We start from the raw sequence: 24,271 nt of genomic DNA on the forward strand, positions 1-24,271 counted from the left end.
TTTTGCTTGATATAAGTATAAGTATTTAATAGGTTATTAGGAATAATTATTTTTTTGAAAAAATAGGTTTTTTTTTAAAGAGAGAGCATTGTGCAAAATGCTGTATAGTGGAAAAGAAAATTTTGTGTAATATTATGATATTTAAATGATGCACATTTCACGATCAAGATAATGATAATAAGAAATACATATTCTATGTACACTATACAAAATTATATCATTTCATATTAAAGTTCATATTTTTTTGATACGTTGATGAATTTATAAAAAACAGCTAATTTTTTAAATATAATTTAAATTTAATTATATAAGTATTTTATACTCTCTTACAAACTATTTTTTAAAAATAACAATACCCTTACATGTAAACCTTGCAATTCTATTAAATTTTTTAAAATAATTAGTCTATTCACTATTGTAATCAGTTTGATGAATTAATTCTTCTTGTTAGATATTTCATATTCATATATATTTGACCCCTGACTCTAAATGTTAAAACATCAAAATTTGAACAATTCTAGTTTAAATTTATTCTCGTTAATATATAAATTATATATAATATGTAAAATACTTCATCATAATTTTTAATTCATCATCATGATAAAATATAAGATTATAAAATTAAAATATGTAAAAAGAAATTTTAATAAAAGTTAGAGGCTTCCAAATGAAACTGATGTAATTCGATTTATGACTAGCGATGGAGATTCTATGTCTAAAATAAAAATTTTCCCTGGGTTCATTAGAGATTTTACGAATAAGATAACTGAGGTTCCTTGAAGAAGGTTAAATCACGCATACCAAATGTAGCTAATGTAGATATAGATTGTAAGATCTAAAAATGTATTTTGGATATGATGCCCAAGAGTTGTTTATGCTAAGATTTATAGGGGGGGGGGGCTAGGGGAATCTATACAGATTAAATTTTGATAAGATTTTGTTATTCACAATTTTCTCTAGCCCATTTCACGACATTACTACCATAAAAAAATTACAACGCGCCACTAATTATGAAGGAATTCCTCAAAATTCTAATAGAAAAATAAGTTGTTTTTTTTTAAATAAAAAATTTTATAAAAAAAAAAAATCAAAATAAATAAATCTTGCGTTACTAGCCAATGGGCAGAGAGAATCAAGCAAAGCAAATACCAATCCATGCGATCTCAGTAAATTTTAGCATTGAAACACGTCTAAAAGCTTACAGGAAATAAATCTCAATTTCACATTATGGTTATTTACACATTTTGTAAACTAATAATTCTATCATTTTCTAACCCTTTTTAAAAAATATTATTTATTTTTAAATTTTTTTGAAAAAAAAAATAAATCTGAATTTGCCCTAAAACCGGTTATAGCACGGTCTCGAGTTCTGAACGTGGCCATTTTTTTAACCCCGGCCCATTATTCCATTTTGCTAACATTTAACCATTTAAACCCAGTTTTTAGCTATACTCGATTTACCCCATGACAATATTATTTTATTGTTTATAGATCGCTAATTGCAAGACTTATTTATCAAAACTAAACTATAAACTTACGAATTAACTTTAATTTTATAGCCAAGACTTTAAGCAATATGCCATTCCCGTTAAATAGATTTTGCATAAAAAGGTTATAAAAAATGCTAGAAAGACAGTTTCTATATTGTCAATATTGTATTTAACCAAAGGAACATTTTCTCGAAAGATGAACATGAGTTAATATAATGCATCTTCACAGTAAATCGAAGGTTCTAAGGTTTCTATGCTCCAAAGAGCTAAGAGTTTATTCGCTCTGACGAAACGCTTTTCCTTCCATAATCTTCGTCTATGTTCATTCCTATTTATTTTGGTTCAATAACTTTGGGTTTCATAAGACCATCTATTCCAAAAAAAAAATGAAGAATGTCATTTCTAAAATTAAAAAAAAAATAAATAGGGATGGATGGATGTAGATTTGTATTCTTTCAATATTTTTAGGTTTAAAGGGCCGGAAGGATATGAGATAATACAAAAAAAAATTATTTGATGTAATCGTGTTAAAGTTTTATTTCTTCAAAATTTACAAACATATTTAATATATTCAGCCGTTATTATTTAAATTAGCAGAAATGTAGCCTTGATATAAAATATGTTACCTCCCACCTTACCCCATAACAACTCTACCTCATTAAATTTAAATAGTAAAGAGTTTTACTTACTTGCTTATAGCTATTTAATGGGTTTTTAAAAAAAATGGTTTGTTCTATAGGGCATGAATACTGTATTGTGAAATTTTTTGTAATATATGATATCTAAATAGTGTTAGTTCATATTTATATATCACGATCAAGATAATGAAATAAATATATTACTATATATAATATACATTGTTATATTATGCATAAGTTAATATTTGATTCTATGATTAATGAATCTATAAACATCTATAAACATCTAAACTTTTATAATTAAATTAAAAATAGGAAATTTTAATTTTTATATCTAAAAACATTTGTATATTAATATTTTATGTAAAAACACAATACCCTTTATTAACAATCATCAAAATTTCTATACTCATCTATTGTAATCAGTTTTGAATATATTACAATATGTTTAAACCACCCTGTAACAACAAATTCGAAATTAATTTTTTTAATTTAAATTACAAATATTTTATTTTTTAAAATATATTTAAATTTTATTCATTCGTTTTACATTAATTAATTATAATATTTTAAAAATTTATGATGTATTTTTTGTGGTTTCTGTTCATTTTCTCTTACCTCTTTGGAGACATTTCATCCAGAAAAGGTTCCTACTACCAGAATTACGAAGAGACTTCATCAAAAAATTCTAATACGAGACTAGGTTTTTACCAAAATCTTTAAAAAAATATATAAATTATATGTTACCGACATTGTGCCTAATAGGCAAAATATATTCTTTAATTTTCCTAGATTAATATTTCATTCAGGTGTGATGATCTTATTGTAATTGTTATCGTTTAAAAAAATAACAGACGATGCATTACCAAATTGTCTGCTTATTTATAAAAGTGTGGTGTTTTTTATATAATTTTTTGTTCGGGAAAAAAACAGATGTATAAATTGATTTAAACAATAGAATGTTTTTTGAAGTACTTGTTTGAAGTAACGATCGTAAAAATATACCTATGTTCTTATAATATATTATTATACATCATATCATACGATCCGATATTGAATTCCCGGTATCATGATACTTTTACCTTTTTAAAAAAAAAAATGTCGCCACTTAAGATTTGGATTTGGATGCCGCTATCAGAAGATTCTCGAAAGCCATCACGTTCGAAACGGTGTCGATGGATCCGGGTGTATCGAACGTGACCGAACTCACCAAATTTAAAAAACATCTGGAAGCATGTATACAAATTATTTGATCAAATACTCATAGAAATTTGTTAGGATCTTGGGGTATGACCCATAAATTTTTGTTATTCAACAACCTCGTTCCCCTTAAAGAGTTTTGGTGCAAGTTTTTTTTTGTTCAGCCCGGTCTCTAATAATTCGTTATGGAAGGAAAGAAGACACAATGTTTAATTGTTTAAAAAATTATCTAAAGCCGACCAGATCCCTAAATATTATTTGCCAAAGTTTGTCCCCCTCCCCCTCCAACTCCACCCCATTTTCTGCCCGAACAGGGGGATTTTAGGGCTTCTGACACCCCTTGACCTACCTAATTTTGTGCTATGAATCTAAAGGCCTTCTTATTTTTTCTTTCGCTATATCTTTCACGTTACAGCTTATCCATTGATTCATTCTACCCCCTGGATAGAAAGGACGATCGTGGGTAGCTTGAGCATAGTATACACTATAAAATCATTGAACCATGATAAAAATGATTTTACCAAGAAGCCGTGGATATTGCAATCTCACCAGGACGTGGCGCCCGTCTTTGATCTTCACAAATGGGATGCCCCTCCGTTTAGCGGGCAAGTTTTATTCAAACCCGAACGTATGCACAAGGTTTTCGTATAAAAAAAATATACAAAACAAAAAATAATCAAATTAATAGTCTAAATAATTGTATATATTAATATTTTTTTATTGTTGATATGGGTTGGGGTTAGGTTAGAATTAGTGTTAGAGTTAGGGTTAGGTTTAAAGTTAGAGTTAAGGTTAGGGTCAAGTTATAATATACTAGCAATAAGCTGTACATATTCTATTGGTAAGGGTTAGGGTTAGAATTAGAGTTAGGGTTAAGTTATAATAAGCAGCATTTACAATAGGAATGGTGCCATTTTTTTTAAACAATTTTTCAATAAATTCTCATTCGCTGGATAAAGATTTACATGTTAATGTTAATAACAAGGTACTTTATGATCCGAAGACTAACAAGAGGAATATCAAATTTACCATAGACGATGCGAATAACGAGAAATACTATGTTTACGGGAGGGGAACCGCGGACGCTAAACATATCGTGATGTCAATCATGGAGGCCGTCGAATACATGATTGGAAAAGGGCTGAGACCCATCCACAAAACGCTGATCCTGAGTTTTGGGCATGACGAGGAAGTCGGAGGATTTTACGGCGCTAGAAAAGTGGCGCACCTCATAGTGAACACTTACCCGTACCCGCCTAACGGGGGAAAACCTATCGGTATCAAATCTCATTGTCGCTTATTTGATTACTAGCTCATGAATAACATTGGTGAGGTAAAGTTTCTACGCTCAAGCCGACCCCAAAACGGCCTAGTCCGCCCGAATTTATGGGCGTTGAAAAAAAATTGGCTCAGCCCTTGGAACGAAACCCCAAAAACAGGGCTCAGTCTTGGAGTGCAAGAGGCCATGGAATAGATTTAGCGAATTGAATAGTAGATATTTTTTGCGCCTGAATTACAGAACCCTGATGATGATGATATATTATTTCAAAAATTTAAAAATCTATCTAGTATTGATTTCTATTTTTATATGTAAGCCGTTTAAAATTAGAACATTTTCACCTTTCTCACACTCAATTTACAATATCACGTTAAAAATGTTGCATTTTATATAACTTTTTTTATCCAAAATATTTAAAAAACCTATTAGGCAAAATATATTTTCGAAATAATATAAAATAAAGAAACTACTCTAAGCTAATTCTTGTAACCTCAGAGCAATTAATCAGATGACATTTCTTAACAATTTACATAAGAGTAAAAATTGCAAAAGTTTAATAATTATCAACAAAAGGATCAATTAGTCATAATTTTCGTATCTGTTCGTTCTTTCGTAAGTCATACAATCGATTTTTCGAGATTAATATACTCAAAGCCCAAAATTTCCTCATCAAAAATTTGATTATTCTTGGGAAAAATAGCCCCAAATAAAATAATACCCTATAAAGAGTAATGATTTATCGATTTTGAACAGTTTGTACAAAATTCAGGGATCTGCAGGCCGGCCCCTAAGTCCCTTCCAAACCAAATATTTAAAATCGCCATTTTAATAAAAATAGCCGGGTCGAGTATGGAAATATAAAACCCGGGCCGAGCCCGGAAATATAAAACCCGGGCCTAGGCCTGCAAATGGTACCTCTGCCGGTCTCTAAAGAAAAGAGAAATGAGTAAATACATTGATTTATCTTTGATAAATTTTACATTTTTTTTGAAATAATAATATCATCAAGTTCATTATAGGAGGAGAAGAGAAAAAAAAATACATCTAACTATTTACAAATTAATTTTTTAAAAAATAAATATATAATTAATTCGCACTCCAAACTGAGCCCATTTTATTTCTGCCCACGCTTTAACGGTCTAGATCGTTTTTTTCGGGCTGGCACTTCGGGGTTTGAACCGAATTTTAGGGCTCGCATTTCGCTGATAAGCCACATTAAGTGGAAGCTATTTTTTCTTCACTAAACTCCAGAGTTGTTAAAAGATACTTTTTAAATGGATCTAGATACAGATACATCGTCTAAAATAATATCTAGATACAGACATTTTAATCAAAAATCTATCTAGATACAGATACCACATTTTTATATCTAGATCCTTTAACAACTCTGCTAAACACTAAATAACATTGTAATGACACACAGTTATAATAATTATTAAAAAAAACAAATCTTATACCTTTATCAAACATTTTTTTTATTTAAATTTTAAGACTTCATACTGGACGAAGGTTTTACCATTGTTAAAGATGTTCTTCCTCAAAATAAGAAGATGGCTCTGTAAGAAATTTTTTTAAAAATATTATTAACAAAATTATAAATTTTAATTCCAATTATTTATTTAAGAGTTAGCGTGTCGGAAAAGTACGTGATGGATGTCAATATGAGCGTGGTAACCCCTGGGGGTCACTCCAGCCTTCCTACCAAAGAAAACGCCATATCGATATTATCGAACGCCGTGGTCAACATTGATACAAATCAATTTGCCTCTTATCTCGCTAAACCGGGAACCCCCGACGCGGAACTGTTAAGACGCATAGCGTACTTATTTCCGCAACCCTATAGACTGTACATGGAACACGCTACCTTATACAGAGATAAATTAATAAAGTTGATTTATTTTTTAAAAATATGTATAAATTATACAAAGTGGCCATCATTTTTTAATCATGCTTTTGGTTTTAAATAACAATACCTGACCCAAACCCAAATTTTTTTTAAAAAAAATTGGCCTGCCGGACCTGGTCCGAAATTTTTATAACTATAGAAATTAATTTTTTATAATTACTCAAAATAAAAGACATATGTTATATGGCATCTAGTTCCTATAAATAAAATCAAATTTTTTTTATATTTTACATAAAAAATTAAATATAAAATTGATAAATTTAGATATATTTTAAAAAAAAAGTCAAAAGGCCGACCAGACCCGGCCTAAATTTTTAAAAAAATTTTTTAAAGGATCATAAAGGTTAAAAAAATGTAAATTTTGTTCATTTAGACTTTACTTAGCCATTAAATATATAATTAATTTCTCCCCCCCCCCCCGTTATAACTGAATCAAAAATTTAAAAAAAAGTATGACATGGGACAATGATCTAATAAACGCTTTAACCAGAACCACCGAAGCGGTGACGCTCTTTAATGGCGGAATCAAATATAACGTTATACCCAATTACGCAGAATCCAATGTTAATTACCGAGTTCATCCATTGCAAGAACCGGAAGAAGTAAATGCACGGATTTTATGAATAAAAATTTGTGGTAAGTGTTTTATTGGGAGGGGGGGAATTAAGAATATTTCAATTTTAAAATCAATAGAAGATTAAAAAAAAATTTTTTTTTTAAAAAGAATCTCTCATTTTACAGGAAAAAACAAATTCCTGCATGTGTAAAAATGCCTAACCATATGAATTTTAGACATTTTAGGGGGTAAACATTTTGAACTACTTTTAAAAAGAAAAGGAAAGGAAAGGAAAGGAAATGAAAGGAAAGGAAGGAAGGAAGGAAGGAAGGAAGGAAAGATAAAATTGTCCGAAATTCATAAGGTAGGTTACCAATTAATGTTCTGAAATGTTATCTAGAAAAATCAGAATTTTAAGCATTTTAAAAAAATCTTGAGTAAATTATTTAAGATTAATTCAAAATTCTAACCTGAAGGATTTTCGAGGGATAAATAATATATTCCAGGAATAGGCTTACATCTGACAGAATTATCCAGAGTAATGTTCTAACCAAAACTTATAATTTTAAGGTCTACATTGTTTCAATTTTAAGGCATTTTATTTTATTTATTTCGAAGAAAAAGAAGAAAAAATATCTTTCTGATTGGCTAAAGAGAAATTCGTTAATTAGAACTCTTAGAAACCGGTTTTAACTTTTAAAAAAAAATTTTTTTTAAAAAAAAGGTTCTAGAATATGCTGCTCACACAATAAATGATCCACGAGTAAATATACAATTGGATACTATGTCTCCGCGAAGCCCCATCTCCGATTACGACACCGATGCTTTCAGGATAATCGAATCGACCATTCATGATATGTTCAATGAAACTATAGTTGTACCAAGTTTATAAAAATAAACGAGTTGATCATTGATCGCTAAACCCGTAAATTATGTAAAGATCGAATCTGATCTTTAGTTTTGACCGGACCGATGCATGCAACCCAGACCGGAACACGGTTCTCGGAAAAAAGAGCCAGTTGAAACCACCGGTCCCTAAGATAAAAGGACCGTTCATATTTTTGTTATTTTTAAAAAAAAAATATTTCCCAATTTTAACCCAGTAAATATTCAAATGAAATCATTTTATTTAAATATTATAAAAATATTTTATGTTTAAAAATATCAAATTTAACCCGCGATATCAGAGGAGAAACGTAAAAATTTTATAATTATGATTAAGTAAGGGCAAACGTTTGCATTGATTATACGATCATCTTATTTAAATCTATTTTTAAAACGTGTAAATTTCATAATTTTCATAGCTTTAAACATATATAAAAAATTTTTAAAATAATTTTAACTTGATTTTTGATTATAAAAATTTATTAAATAATAATTATATATTTAACATTTAAAAGTTATCCAAGTAAACTTAAGGCAATTTATTTTCTTAAAAAAAATACATTAGCGCCCTACTATAAATTTTACAATGGGCTTATATAATATTTTGGTATAATTACTAACACAATATTTTATTCATCCATATACCAACGCACAAATAAAAGATAGGATATAAAAATATATAATGGTCCCGGATATCCCATTCTAATAGATGCTATGGGTGTTAGGTAGTTAATTTCACCCAATATCATATCTAATTTGACGATTATAATAATATTACAATATATTCCTAAATTATTACAGGGCTACATTTAGCTCTACCTTAACATACACTGCTTCTCATTTTAGAACACGCCTATAATTTTATATAATAAAACTAACACATCAACACCTCATATAAAAAAAATACATATTTATTTTAAAATATTTTAAAAAATTATTATAGCAACACGTAGTATAAAAAAAAATATATAACTAACTCCCCTAAGAATGTTTAAAATGAATATTTATATATTGACACACCTAGTCTTGTTATTGAGACGATTATTCAAAACGGCTAACTCAATATCTGCCAGAAAAATATTGTGCCTAAGTCTAGAGATTTCGATAATATAATGTCTGAACCTTTGTTTCCTTCTATGAGCACAATTTTTAGGCTTGGGTAATATTTTTCTGGATGAAATATTGAGTTAGCCATTTTTAAAAATAGGCTTAAAACCGTTTAACAACTCTAAACATACACATACTCACCTCACCTCCTCATTCCCCTTTATTATTCCTTGCATTTCGTCTACGAGGAAAAACCTTTTGATATAATTATATTTTTTTATATATTTAGCGATTTTGGTTGGAGGCACAGATTCCAAGCATTTTGCCAACATCGTCGACAATGCGTATAGATTCTCTCCTCTGACGATAGTCATGGACGATATGTCAAGAATACACGGTATCAATGAACGCATTTCCGTCGCGGATTTTTATAACTGCGTGAAATATTATTTCAACTTGATCGAAAAAGTATCCGGATTCAAGATGGTCTCTAATTAAACAAACAACATTTTAAAAAAAAAAAAAAATTTTTTTTTTTTTTAATTATTTTAAAATATCATGTAATTAAAAATATATTAATTTTTTTTTTTTTGTCATTTATATAAGTGTTTTTTTTTTAATAAAGAAATAAACGATTCGGCCATTTTAGTTGGGTCACGTGATACTAATTTTTGTTTCGGAGTTTTCAAGAATCTGCACACTAAAAGGATTCTTGTTTTATCTAGAAGGGTTTTTCGATTTCCGGTTTGTCGTCGAAATACAAATGAGCTGGCGATACGCCATTTTGTTTTAAATATATAAAATTCTTGTTTACACATAAAATGAAACTCCGAGATTTTTTTTATTAAAGTTTTTATAAATAATTAATTATAAAGGGGAGCCTAATGAGGTGTCACGGGCTGATTGATCTGTATTGATAGACACATTTTAAAAAGCGTCAGTTTATGCAGTATTATAATGTCATTGCTATTAACTAATTTGTTCGCACTTTAGTTAGATGACTTCTTCCTGATCTAAGCCTATAAATTTTTGAGAGGGGAGTTCCGACGTCTATTTCCGGTTTTATTTCCGCAATCTCTGAATTTTTTGAGTTATATCTATACAAAAAAATCAACTCTATATCCGTACAAATAAATATATTTGGCGGGAAATTTTGCTAATGAGATCAATTTAAGAGCCCCCAATCATAGATCTTCTATTCAATCTTAACCTTAGTATCTGAGGAGGCTAAAAAAAATGGTGCAAGTTGTGCAATCGAATTGCAGCGTATTCCCAAATTATCTTATCTTCTTATCATATTTTCCAAGGATGCCACGATTCAATTTTGAACTGTTTCATGCGGTCCTCTGTTAAAATTCGTCGAAGCTAGAAGCTAGAGATCGAAATAATTTTTTATTCTTATTTTGTCTCTTTAAAACAATACGGTATATATAATTTTTAAGTAAATATTTATATATTCTTTAAAAAATAATCATTTCTATTTAATAATATGCCTTTCAAAAGAATGATTTTAAATTTTTGATAATCTATATTATCACAGGGCTTGTTAAACGATACTTTTAGAAGTAACGAATTATTTCACAACATTTTCATTTAAAAAAAAAATGTAGGATAGCATGCAACATTTACATGATTTTAAAATTAGTTATTTCAATTATTCAGCCAACCTTAAAGGGGGGAAGATATAAAGATATTAAAATATCCTACCAGAGTTTTTCAGAAACATAATCTGGCCCATGGCTGGAAAAATTGGAATCTGAGGGTGAAGACTCCAACAAATTTAATAATTCCTCCCCCTTGGAAAATCTTGATTCACTGTGGGATTAAGATTCAAAAAAAAAATTAGTTAAATTTAAATACATCTAACTTTATCACCTAAATTGGAAAAAAATAATGATATTTAGAATCAATAATATTTTAATAAAAAATCAATATTAATACCATATTTATAATGTTTCACTAAGGTTATTTTTTTGTGTGTCCAACAAAGGTTTGATTGACATCTATCTATAAACGAAATTTTTGAGATTTAGGCAATAGTTTTGTGGTTAAAAGATTGAGTTAGTCGTTTTGGACCAAAAGCCATCCCAACCAATGTTTTAAAAAAAAATTTAACCCGCCCGCTCCGCCTAAAATTCCTTATCCGTCCGTCCGTCCGCCCGCCTGCCCATTGGTCTAAAATTTTTTTACAAATTGTATACTACTAAAATTTACATACCATCGATAATTTCTTTTTATATAATTTTCGTTTAATTTACTTACAATTTTTAAACATTTCAATTATCCTTTACAAATTTTATATTACAAATCAAAAACTGTTTCTCTTAAAAATTCTAATTAAATTCAATTGTACTGTTGTAAAACGGCTCGTTTAAACCTATTTTTTAAAAAGGGCTAACTCAATTATTTTATTCCGAAAAAATATTATGCAAGACTGAAGATTGCAGTCATAGAATGGAAGGAACAAAGGGTCCTAGACATATATTATCTAATAATCTAGGGCTTAGGCGATATTTTTTCTGGCTTTATCTCGTATGTGCAGGAGCAATCCTGACAGAGTTGGCAGTGATCAAATAAATAAATTTTTTTGAAGTGAATTTGATTTTTGAAAATTTTTACCCGATGGATAATATTTAAATGTTGAGTTTTATAAATTAATTGAAACAAATTTTATTATGATGATAAATTCTAACATATTTTAGAATGTCAGGTGGCAATCAAAAAAAAATTCTAGGATTAATGTAAATTTAGAAATTCGCTAGACAGAAATATATCCAGAATTTGTGGCAACTTTTTCAATCTTTTACATTTGGTGGGATGCGGCAAAATGGCCATGTTTAATGACTGACCAGCACCCTTTAGAATTTTTAATCTATTGGAACGATTTTTCTCTTAATTCAAATATGTATATTCCTATATATCACCCCTTTTCCCCTCCCCCCCCCAAAGGAAGGAACCACCAAGTTTTAAGAAAAAAAAACATGATCATTGCCGGGATTCGAATCCACGACCATCGGATTGGTAAGCGACGCTCTTGCCGACTACGCCAAAAAGGCTTTCCAAAAATCACGATTTTTTTTCAAATATATGCTATAAATAAATTTGGTAGTGCCTATCCAAATGAAAGATAAATCAAAATACGAATTTGATAGGTAAATACCTTAAGGTAAGTAAGCATCATCCAACCAAACAACGATGAATTCATTGTATGCAAGAAAGAATATTGAAATAGTTAAGTAAGAAAGGGGAAGAATAGATTTATATGCATTCATTGTCAAATAATGGGCGCATGCTCCGTGTAATAATAATGATGATTTATTTATTGTTTATTTTGTAAATAAATATTTATTTTGTAAATAAATAGATCATAATTTCCTCATTTAAGCGAAGTCACAAAAATAATACGCAGCTCTTTGTCTTATGTACGAATACCAATTTGAGCCCAGGAATATACGAAAATTCTTTTTCAGTAGTGGTGTCTAAATCATCAATTTTTTTTTCGTCTTGCGCCGTCTTCGGTGCCATGCCAAGGGAGCGTGCAGGAATTATACGGGACTCCTTCCCTACCAGCTGTTAACTAAACTGTTGCCCCCTTCACCCACCATGTTGCAATTTAAGATCAGGGATTAGCTCAGTTACAACTATAATGCCTTTATACAAGGAATTAAACGTGAAACAACGATTTAGTTAGCAAAACAAAATAAACAAATGTAAAGTGTAACAAAATATAAAAAAACGTGATAATACCAATGACATAATAACAAACCTAGACTGACGATTCATTCATTAAAAGTGTACATCAATACAAATCAGCTGAGGTCGCCATCTTGGTTGCAGTAATCATTATTAAAATTTTAAACGAGAGTCTAATTTAATCCTATATCCGATCTCTTCATCGAGATAATTAAAGAAGCAAGTTATCAATTTAATAGCAGTTTTTTTAGCATGAGAATAATTACCATGTGGGTTGCCAAAATGGCGGACCCAACTGATTTGCTTTTAACGATGCTTAAAAATGCATTAATGAATGAGATCGTCAGTCTAAGTATTATATATGTCATTTTCATTAGATAATACAAAAGGTAATTTTTCGTATACTATTTTTGAAGATTAAAAACCAATAAAATCTTCTTTTTTTTAAAAAATATATATATATATTAAATCAATCCAGTATAACATATAATTATTTAACAGAAAGAAAATTAATATATCCATTTACAATAACAAATTTTTACATTTATATAACGATAAATTTATTAAATATTTGATTTATAGCCGCACAAAAAACAATATAACAAACAACACCATAAAAATATAAATTAGAATATATATAATATTAACTACTAAGTGATCTGCATTTGGCCTAATTTTTCAAGCCTGGCCCGGCATGAAACCCGATTTTTCTTTGAAAAAATTTACCGGCCCGGCTCGAATTTATTTAAATATAGAAATCTATTTTTATGATAACTCGAAATACACGACATACGTTATTTGGCGTCTACTTTCTATAAATAAAATCACATATTTTTATTTCACATAAGATAATTCAACATAAAATTGATAAATTTAGATATATTTAGAGAAATTTCTAAGGCCCAAACCGACCCGGCCCGAACCGACCCGGCCCGAACCCGATAAAGCGGATCTCGAATATTAACTACGATTATAAAATTAAAATATAAACAAGATTGACCTATTCATAAATTGGTTATATATAAATGTTTAGAAACTTTAAAGTCATTTCTGAACAAAAAAAACATTTTTGGGAAATATTCTATTAAAAGATATTTTTAAATTTTTTTTTAATGATTTAATTGAATATTTTTTTTGGTTACTTTTAATGATTTAATACTTTTAATGTTTTAAAAAGATTTATAAAAAATATAGTTTTTTTCGTTTGCCTAAAATCGAGTCTACATGACGAATGTCTCATAGTTTTCACCTTGTGATTTAACTTACTCATTACGAGTTCGTGTAAACTGTATAAGAATAAACCTTGCCAATCGATTGTTAAATTAGTTGCTATTATAATTAGTTGCTATTTAATTATAATATTATTTGTATTTTTATCAAAATTAGTTACTTATAAAAACATAGATTGATAATTTTTTTTAAATTAAAAGTATTCAAATCACACATGATTCATTGGTAGATCAGACAGAACTCGTATCCTTCTCGAATAATCTCGATTTACACTTACCCCCCAAACGCGCTAAGATTTGCTATTGGACTATGGCTTAACTACGAGATTATATTGCCCCGTGAAAACAATGTAAAAGCAGTGTTGATCTAAAGCGCATGATTTATCTGAACTGTGGAATTTGCATGGTCACTTTTCCCATTGGCATTTACCAAATTCAAAAGGCTATTTTATTTTTGCGAGTCCTTAAACCGGCGGTTATCCCCCATATAAATTAATCATATTTATTTTAAAAATATGGCGCACCCCATCCAAAGACCCGCCATAATAACGGAAGTAAAATATATGGGGGAAGGGGAGACGACCAATAGTTTACCTCCCCAACACCCACCAGTCCACTTCCTGCAAAAAATAATACCAAATAGGTATCATTAAACGTAACTTGGTATAGTTAGGAGGAGGTAAAAAAATAGGTTAGAAATTTATGCAAATTATTCAGCTAATAAAATCAGAGTTGTTAAAGGATCTAGATATAAAAATGTGGTATCTGTATCTAGATAGATTTTTGATTAAAATATATGTATCTTTTTAGACGATGTATCTGTATCTAGATCCATTTAAAAAGTATCTTTTAACAACACTGAATAAAATACATGAATGAAATCTTTTCCACTCTTCCAATTCAACTTCTTTTGAATTTTATAAAAAAATAATTATAGATACGTTTTCTTTTTAACTGTTCTTTCCGTTTTGATCTTGACTAATCTAACCTCTTCCCGATTCCAATGGAAATCTCAGCACCCACCAGGTTAGGCCCAACCCAAGATTATAATTCCCCGACCTGGTCATCAAAATATATTTTGTAGAAGTTGTCCAATTGGGCCGTTGAAAATATTTAAAACTTACGGCTAAGCCCCCCGGCCTTTAAAACTATTTTGGAAAAATTTGATCCAGCCCTGTCCCGAAAATCTATTTCCTGGGCCGGCTTGGCCCTCGAGCCAGGCTTTCGAGCTATAGATGGGGGCCAGGGTTTATGGCAGCTTCAGTCTCGTGGGTTGTATTTCGAGCCAAACTTTGAGCTTAGGACCCGGCAGCGCCGACTCTGAAACGAAGAATCCCTTCTATCACATTATTTAAAGATTGGATTATTACTCTTTTCATCAAGATGTGGCTCCCGTCTTTGATCTTCACAAATGGGACGCCTCTCCGTTTAGCGGGCAAATTTTATACAAGCCCCAAAGTTAACACAAGGTTTAAAAAAATTTATATTATAAAATTGCAATGGGTTACATTGATCTCTATCACATATATTTTTCGCAATTTTTCCACAAGATTATAATTATATTCCGTTATTAATTGGATACTTTATGACCGAAAGACCAACAAGGGCAGCAAGAAATTTTCGGTAAGTGATCGGGATAATAAGAATTACCATGTATACGGAAGGGGTACTACCGACTCAAAGTATATTATTATGGCTATCATGGAGGCTATCGAATATATGATACTTTAAGGACGGAGACTCAACCATAAAACACTGATCCTAAGTTTTGGACATGATAAGGAAGTTGGAGGATTATATGGCGGTAAAAAAGTTGCCCAAATGTTAGAGAACACGCACGCGTATCCAACCGATGGAGGAAAACCTATAGGTACAAAGTCTTATTGCCTCTTTCTGATTAATAGAAGCCCATTTTGTAATACAGCTGATTATATCTGAGGAGGGTATAGGGTCAGCAGATGCTCCAGAACATGCGAGATTAAAAATCGACTCCCATTTTGTAAAAATTTATTCAAATTTTATATAATTATAATTATTTTATCTAATACATTATTTCAATTTTTAGACTTTTTATTGGATGAGGGACTAAACAATTCTTCCTCAAAATATGAGAATAGCTCCGTAAGTGAATATTAATTTGTTAATCTTTATATATACCGATCCTGAAAAATTTCACCCAACAATATTAGAGTTGGCGTGTCGGAAAAATATTTGATGAACGTCAATATAAGCGTGACGACAGTCGGGGGTTATTCTAGCATTCTTAAAAAAGAAAACGCCATAACTATATTATCGAATGCTTTGGTCAACATCGATTCGAACAAATTGCCTTTGCTCATTCAAGAACACCAGACATAGAAATTTTGAAACGCGCCGCTTACATCCGCAACTCTATTAACTACAAAAGAAAAACGCGACCTTATATAGAAAAGCATTAGAAAAGTTTATTTTATAATTTGAAATTGCTATCATTTTAATCACCCCCAGTTTTAAATATCAATTTATGCTTAAGTATAAAAATCAAAAAATGTTTTTATTTATTATAAATTATTACCTCGTTTGAAATTAATTATTTAATAATTATTATACGAAATACTTTATTGAAAATCCCTAAAGTATCACATTGGATAATGAGATGATAAACGCTCTCACTAGAACTACCGCTGCATAGCTAAGGGTGGAATCAAATACAATGTAGTACCCAATTATGCGGAAGACAACCTCAATCTCCGAGTTCATCCTTTGCAAGATCCCGATGAAGTGAAACATCACTCTAATCAATTTAATTTAATAACGAGTTTGCAGGAATTCTCACGTGTATTTTAGGAATAATTAAATTTTAAAATCATTCTATCTCTTCTCTTCTCTTCTCTTCTCTTCTCTTCTCTTCTCTTCTCTTCTCTTCTCTTCTCTTCTCTTCTCTTCTCTTCTCTTCTCTTCTCTTCTCTTCTCTTCTCTTCTCTTCTCTTCTCTTCTCTTCTCTTCTCTTCTCTTCTCTTCTCTTCTCTTCTCTTCTCCTTTTTGCGTTTAAAAAGTATGCGTAATATAGTTGCCCCATTAATTATTGCCATGCGCTACTACCAAATGAACTATTAATTATTTAATAATACATCCTTATAAAAGTTTTTCGTTACTAAACTTTAACATCATTTTATTTTAACTCTAAAAACATGTAAAAAAATTTTTTTTAATTAAGTTAATTTTATTTTCATGATTTTAATTGATAATTTAATAAGTTTGTTAATAAAATCATTTGTAAAACTAGTTAAATACCAAAAATATCAAAACTTAAAATAAAACTTTAAAAATAATTTATTTTTTTATTAATACATAAAAAAGGAAGGAAAGAAAGAAAGAACAAAAAAAGTGATTATTTTTAAATTTTCTGAATACAAACATTGGTAATCTAGTTTATTTTTATCATAAAATAATTTTTAACACTTTATATGAATCAGTACATCATATTCATATATGTCACATTTATGTTGCACTTTTTATAACTATCTTTAAGATAGTCTATAATTCACTTATGTAGCTTTACCCTTTCGGATTGAATCAATTGGTCATCTTGCATGGGTTTCACAACAAATCTTGGGAATAGAAGATGAGAAACATATTCCCGGCTTACAACACATTAAATTAAAAGTTCGAAAATTGGCTGCCATCACCATCATTTTTTTGTGCAATTCGTGACCGAAAATGAGTTAAAATTCTATCTAATAATATATCAAATTTTACTATGTTGATTACATGTAACAATCATTTAGTTATTCCATATTAATAAATAATATTTATAACCCCAGACTAGGGTTATATTCCTTGATATATTGCATACCAATGTTAACCAGAATACAACTGATTCACGTTTCTGGCACTTTTTACGCTGATTATTCCTTTACAAAATAAGCCTTTTATCATAACATTTTGCATTAATATGTGTCATATACATGTTTTTTTAGCTTAGAATATAACGTGTTTGGTTTAAATTTAAATTAATTTCTTGAAAAAGATTTCTAGACATATTCCTGGGGGTTGAACCTACATTCCTTATCCTGACATCAATATAATTTTTCCTGAGGGAAAGAATACTTATATAGGATAACCACCTATAAAATGTTCCAAACCCACAATTTTTGAAATTTTCAAAAGGGACCGATATAATTTTTGATTAGCACACGTAAATTTTATAGATATGATTCTCCATTTATATCAGAGAAAGATTGTTTTAATACTATTGGCTCGTTTTCAAATAAAATTATTATTGGTTATCTATTACTATTTCTTTCCAATTTTTTTTAGATTGCATATTTTTTTTTATCATATTCTGATTATATTTTATCTCAATTTCTCCTACCAAATCTTTTAATCTCTCTGGCGGAATAATTTTGATTGTTACTCCTCTCAATCTGATATTATCTGGTCGCAAATGTATACAATTTTACGTAACATCTACGAGAATTTTCTAAAATCAATGCCTCTAATTGCAGCTATTTTAAATTAAAAAATAAAAAATTTTCAAGCTGACACTTAAAAGATTTGAATTTAGATATCGTCCATTTATACCATCGTTTTAAAGAAAGGAACATATAAAATAATTTCACTACCATTTATATCTTACAAAATAAACCTCTAACGCCAATATTTCTAAAGTTATAGTTTAGGAGATGAAGTATCGAAAGAATTTTTATGCTTCAAAAAATTAAATTATTTAAAAACATTAAAAATAATCCTAAATAAAGGTTTTGAAATATGTTGCTCAAATAATAAATGACCAAAGGGTGAAAGTGCAACTTAATACCATGTCTCCAAGAAGTCCCATATCCGATTACGACAACGTTGCTTTCAGAAAAATCGAAGAGATTATTGAAGATTATTTCAATAGAACCATAGTCATACCAGGTTAATATATTATTTGCAATAATAAAAGATATGAGGATAATTTTTTTTTACATTCCTAGTGAAGTGCGATAGATTATTTCAATTGTCCATGTAGTAAACAAAGGCCCTTACCTAGAATAAGCCCATTATAATTTTTACGAACCGCGACCGAACCAAAAAAGTAATAAAAAAACAACAAATTGCTATTTAAAAAAATTTTTTAAGAACTATATATTATCATTAAATTTCATGATTAAATAATGTATTTAATTTTATAATGCGATTTAATTAAATATTGTGGGATTTTCTAACACATATTTAGATGTTCTATTTTTAAGTGATATATCCAATGACATAATTTTACCTAGAACTGATGATGCATTCATAAATAAGGCATTTTAAAGCGTTCGTTGAATCCAAGTCCCGCCATTTTGGTTAATCCATATAGTAATTATTCTCGTGTTAATAAGTACTATTAAATTTATAACTTGCTTCCTGATTATCTCGGTGATCAGGCAATTCTTTAATAACTTGCATCAGACATAGGAATAAATTAGCCCTCATTTAATATTTTTAATAAGGATACAGGTAATCAAAATGATGTCCGCAGCTGTTTTCATTGAAGTAACACTTTTAATGAATGCATCGTTTGTTCTAGGTATTATTATGTGCCATTGGATATGTCTTAAATTTTCATCATGCGTATTTTAATATTTCTTTGATTAAAATAGTTAATATCGTTTTTAATGTATCTATCTATATATGATATCAATATTTTAAAAAAGTTCTTACACTAAAAATAAATAACCTTTAATAATTCTTCTAAAAGTCAGTGATCTAAATCCAGCTTAAAATTTAGGCAGTTGAAACCCTTATAGCATCGAAACCTATTTTTTTTGTAATTGAACTGTAATCACCCGGCAGTTTTATGGATAATGCTTAGCACTTTGTATATATAGATATTATGAAAAAAAGTTACTTTTTTTAATATTACTAGTAGCATATAATATAATTAAATTTCTTTTCAGAATAAAATAAACTCTTGGACGTTTTGAATTATCTATTAGTATTAAGCAGAGTTGTTGAAGCATCTAGATATAAAAATGTATTTGTATCTCGTTACATTTTAAAAATTGTACTTGTATGATAACTCTTTAGACGTTTTATTTTTATTTCTAGATCCATTCAAAAAGTATCTTTTAACTACTCTAGTTTTAGATATAAATACTCTCCCCCCCCCCCATTATTCATTTTTCGAGATCAAACTTTAGATATATATAATGATTTTTTATTAGCGATCTTTATCGGTGACACGGATTCTAAGCATTTTTCCAGAATCGTCGATAATGTATACCAATTCTCTCCTCTAAAAATAAACATGGATGATGATATATCAAGAGTACACGGTATCAACGAAAGAACTTCCGTCGTCCATTTTTACAATTGCGTTAAATTTTATTATAATTTGATCGATTTTGTGTCTGAGGGGTTGGAAGATGATACAAAAGTTTCAAAAATGGCGGCTAAAAATGTTAAAACGGTTTCAAAGGACTCGGCTAAAAACGGGAAATCGATTTCAAAGGAAACGGATAAAAAAGGGAAAAATATTAAACCGAAAGAGAAATAATATTATCGCCATTGGTCAAAATAATAATTATTTATATATTTTTTTAAAATATATATTTAATTTGTATCGGTGTCGCTAAATTTGTGTTTAGATTTATACATTTATCAATAAAAAATATAGTGATGGAAATAAATTATGTAGTCATCCCAGTTATGTTTTGGTAACAAGTCATTTAGAAACAATATAATAAAAATTAAGCGAACCTATGCTAGATAGGCTCTGGGTGCGGTTTCTATAGGAGGGATGTTTTCGGTTAATTCCTCTTCCTTAATTTGTCACTGTTCTTAGGGCTCCGCGAGTTCTTCTTCCACTTCTGGTTTCCGGTTTTTATTTAAGAAATATTTTTTTAAAGGTTTATAAAATTTTAAAATTCTATCGACAGGGTATTAGGAACATATCGCAACCAAAATTGTGCTGACTCAATTCTATAAATACATTTTGTTTTCACCAAATTCACTGAGGCATATCAGATCAGATGACATGTAATTTATTGATAATCTCGTATCTGCTGCCATTATATGGTTAGCTCTGTCTTTGGATTTTTCACTATTTGAGGAGAAAAAATTTAATAGTTTTATTGAAACGACCTTAATTTTGTTAAAATAGCGGAGGATCAAGGTATTAAAATATTTCCCTTATTAGATGCATCTGTTAGAATTGCATATGTATGCTCATCTTTCAAATCGTCATGAATTGACTTCCTGGATTTAGGTATCTCTGTGAATGTTGTACTACAAGATAGGTGATTACAATTGCCGCAACTGTAGTTGCATCTGTATTATTTCTTATTTTAGAGTACCTTATTATGTATTTAAACTTGATAACTGATAATTAAGGCGTCTATCCCTATAATGTTATACACACACACGTTAGATTTCCAATTGCGGTCGTTTTGCGGGACATTCGCATAATATATTTTTAATTGTAAAATTAAAATCAATATTTTTAATAGAATTTTATCTTGTTTACATACTTTTATATTTAAAGATCGTTGGTTTTTTATATTATAAATTATTATATTTTAATAAATCAGGATGTTATTTTATTTTATAAAATAGTTACCGACTTTGTATTTATATAAACTAAATAAAAAATAACAAGCGGATAATTAAGTCAATTCAAAATCCCGGCTGGCCAGCGAAAAAATTTATTTTAGCAATTTTTATAGTTACCGCAATTTTCATATTTCTCCCGCATAATACCAAATTTCTCCCGCAATTTTCATATTTCTCCCGCAATTTAAAAATTTTGATCTGGCAACCCAAGTCCTATCTAAGATTCTCAGCAAGTCAAGCCCATGGTTTCAATAGTAATATAGGATAAGGAGGAAGATATCTTTATAACTCAAATGAATGAAATAGGTCTCTGATTAATCATTTATTATTCGTAATAATCCTTCCATAGATAAGAACTTATCCTCCCTTTATGAAAAGCGAATACAAAATTTATTAATTTAAAAATATATATAATATATTAATATATTAATATTATGGAAAGTCTTTAAATGTTTTTCCATTGCAAATATTTTTATGTGGTTCGGGTCAAAATTCTTTTATAAAAATGGCGAGATCAGATGGTGGAGAGGGGTGGGGGAGGGGTGTGGGTATGTTTGCAGGTTTCTCTAATATAAAAAATGCTTAAAACCATTCAAAATAATCACGTGAAATAAATTACTTGTGGAATAACTGACATTTTACGGAATGAAAATTTATCTATTTCCGGGAAAAGGAATTAGCACATCGAACTAAAATAATTTACCATAATAACCTCGACCCTCCTCCTACCCGAACTTGCTTTTTACATATAAAAGTATCCTAACATTTTGAAAATATTTTTCAAAAATGAATGGCAGAGGTATATTTAGGAATGATTTCACATGTAGGAAATCTGTTACATGCTGTTAATGTGTAGTTGCAATAAGAAGAATCTTAACAAAAATTCACAAAATTATGCTGCAGATGTGTTCATCTTTACAGTTAAAAATTGACAATAAATTTTATGGTGCCATTGCTAATATTTAATTATATTTTATTTGAGATTTAATTAATAGAACTAAATGTTTACGGTCGTTATTGAGATATTTATAATATTCCTGGCATGACATATTATATATTTGTTTAACCATTAGCTCGGCCTCTAATGTTGTTAAAGCAATCCAATTTCTCTCCTTTTTCCAGGCAGTCCATACGCTCAGATGAGGCATTAGAATGAGGTAAGGAGAAGGCATACTCGCATATTTTTTCAAGCATGGGGATTTATCGTTATTACGAAAAAATTCTACCTATTTCTCCTCTTAGACCATCTAACTTTAAGTATATTGGCGAATCATAAGAAATAATGAGAATTACAATCTCCTCAAACAAGGTATCAATGTCTTTTAGTATTTTTAATATATTTATTAAATTATAAAAACCATCAATTGATAGTTCTTCCAAGGTCATAATATTTATACATTTGTAAATAGAGTTATTAAAATCAAATTTTGATTGTAAATATTCTAAAATTGTCTTAATAAAAATATCTGCTTCAGTTAAAAATTTATTAATTTAAGTATTATTTGAACATTTAGTATAATATTTTTAACAATAACGCCATAAAATTTATTATCAATTTTTAACTGTAGAGATGAACTGAGCTGTAGCATGATTTTGTGAATCTTTTTTATAAAGTATACTCTCAACTGTATCCTGCTAACATTTCCCTTTCCTAGGGAAATGTGGATACAGTCGGATGCCTTGGCCTTTATGGCTTAAGCATCCCAAGGCTTTTATTTCTTAAATCAAAACAAAGTATATAGATTATCTTGAATAAATTGTGGGTACAACGTTTACCAATACAAGATATAATACGAAAATAAACAATAATGGTGTATAACGCTAAATAATAATATATTTATATAAATAAATATGCGCAGATGAATCGTTCTAATTTGTATTCATTATTCTTTGGTTTTGATTTGATTTGAGGTTGTTGCCTTGTTTATAATTCAGAGCTATGAATGCTCAGTTGTTCTAGAGTCAGCGGTAATGGTTGTTGACCCTAACGATAAGTTTGATCCTAACGATAAGTTTGATATTAGCGACGGTGTTCTGATTGTTGACTCGTTTCCGAATAGGGAGGTCTCCTCGTCATGTAACATCATGGGTCCCGTGAGTGGTGGTCCTTCGAAGAGATTTCGGTTACTCGTATCTCCTATCCATGGTTCTTGATGGCTCATCCGCAGGGTTTTCGTCTGTGGGGATCCATCGGATATTTTGTGATAGTGCCGTGAAGTCTTGGTAATCCCTAACTTGAAGAGCATACTTGTGATTACTATTTCCAGTGATGGTGACCTGGAACCTCCTTTCCGTAGGGAGTAGTATGCAACGGTAGAGTCTGTGTAGATGAGTGGGTACTTGGTTGTCCTTGTTGATGGCTAATAGCGTTCCCACGCCTACAGCTAGTATTTCTTTGGCGTTAATATGCTGTATTGCGTGCATTGGCACATTGAGGAGGAGCGCTGCTTCTGTGTATGATATGGACATATCTTGGTAGCCCCAAAACGATATACCCAATATGTGAGTCCGATGCATCGGTGTATACTGGATTTACTGCGGCGTATCGTATTCGTAGGGGACATTCCAGAGGCCGTTATTATAACTTCGGCTTTTCTGAATGCTAAATATGTGTCGACCAGCGGGGCTAGTTGTCCTTCCATTAGGGTAATGTAGTAGGGCGAGAAGAGTCTAGACATGCCGGTGATCGTATACGCAAAATGGTTCACCACTCCTAACACTTTCGCTGCTAAAATTCTGCCTATTTCCAGATGTTGGTAAGAGTGTCTTCTGAAAATTGCGAGGCATC

General features: G+C 29.8%; 2 protein-coding genes across 2 annotated transcripts; both read left to right on the top strand.

Moving 5' to 3' along the window:
• The first annotated feature begins 2,710 nt into the window (after window positions 1-2,710).
• On the top strand, window positions 2,711-9,499 carry LOC135930333 (N-fatty-acyl-amino acid synthase/hydrolase PM20D1.1-like). Its single transcript, XM_065467115.1, has 9 exons — window positions 2,711-2,831; window positions 3,242-3,364; window positions 3,744-3,967; window positions 4,314-4,605; window positions 6,099-6,165; window positions 6,232-6,495; window positions 6,965-7,115; window positions 7,794-7,953; window positions 9,291-9,499. Exons 1-9 carry the CDS (start codon window positions 2,711-2,713, stop codon window positions 9,497-9,499), a joined length of 1,611 nt encoding a protein of 536 aa, XP_065323187.1.
• Window positions 9,500-15,574: 6,075 nt separating this feature from the next.
• Window positions 15,575-20,428, top strand: LOC135930334 (uncharacterized). The gene is made up of 7 exons (XM_065467116.1): window positions 15,575-15,605; window positions 15,656-15,793; window positions 15,989-16,044; window positions 16,579-16,720; window positions 17,459-17,568; window positions 18,663-18,822; window positions 20,097-20,428. Exons 1-7 carry the CDS (start codon window positions 15,575-15,577, stop codon window positions 20,426-20,428), a joined length of 969 nt encoding a protein of 322 aa, XP_065323188.1.
• Window positions 20,429-24,271: the final 3,843 nt, after the last annotated feature.

Source organism: Gordionus sp. m RMFG-2023, chromosome 5 (assembly GCF_954871325.1).
Source record: "Gordionus sp. m RMFG-2023 chromosome 5, tfGorSpeb1-WG-v2, whole genome shotgun sequence".
In the NCBI taxonomy this organism is placed as follows: domain Eukaryota; kingdom Metazoa; phylum Nematomorpha; class Gordioida; order Chordodea; family Parachordodidae; genus Gordionus; species Gordionus sp. m RMFG-2023.

Coding starts and splice junctions, on each gene's coding strand:
- LOC135930334 (XM_065467116.1), top strand. CDS start 15,575: ATGTATACGGAAGGGGTACTACCGACTCAAA. Junction 15,606..15,655: donor AGGGGTACTACCGACTCAAA/GTATATTATTAT, acceptor TGATACTTTAAG/GACGGAGACTCAACCATAAA. Junction 18,823..20,096: donor TAGAACCATAGTCATACCAG/GTTAATATATTA, acceptor ATTTTTTATTAG/CGATCTTTATCGGTGACACG.
- LOC135930333 (XM_065467115.1), top strand. CDS start 2,711: ATGTATTTTTTGTGGTTTCTGTTCATTTTCTCTTACCTCTTTGGAGAC. Junction 2,832..3,241: donor AAATTCTAATACGAGACTAG/GTTTTTACCAAA, acceptor TCGCCACTTAAG/ATTTGGATTTGGATGCCGCT. Junction 6,496..6,964: donor TACAGAGATAAATTAATAAA/GTTGATTTATTT, acceptor TTTAAAAAAAAG/TATGACATGGGACAATGATC.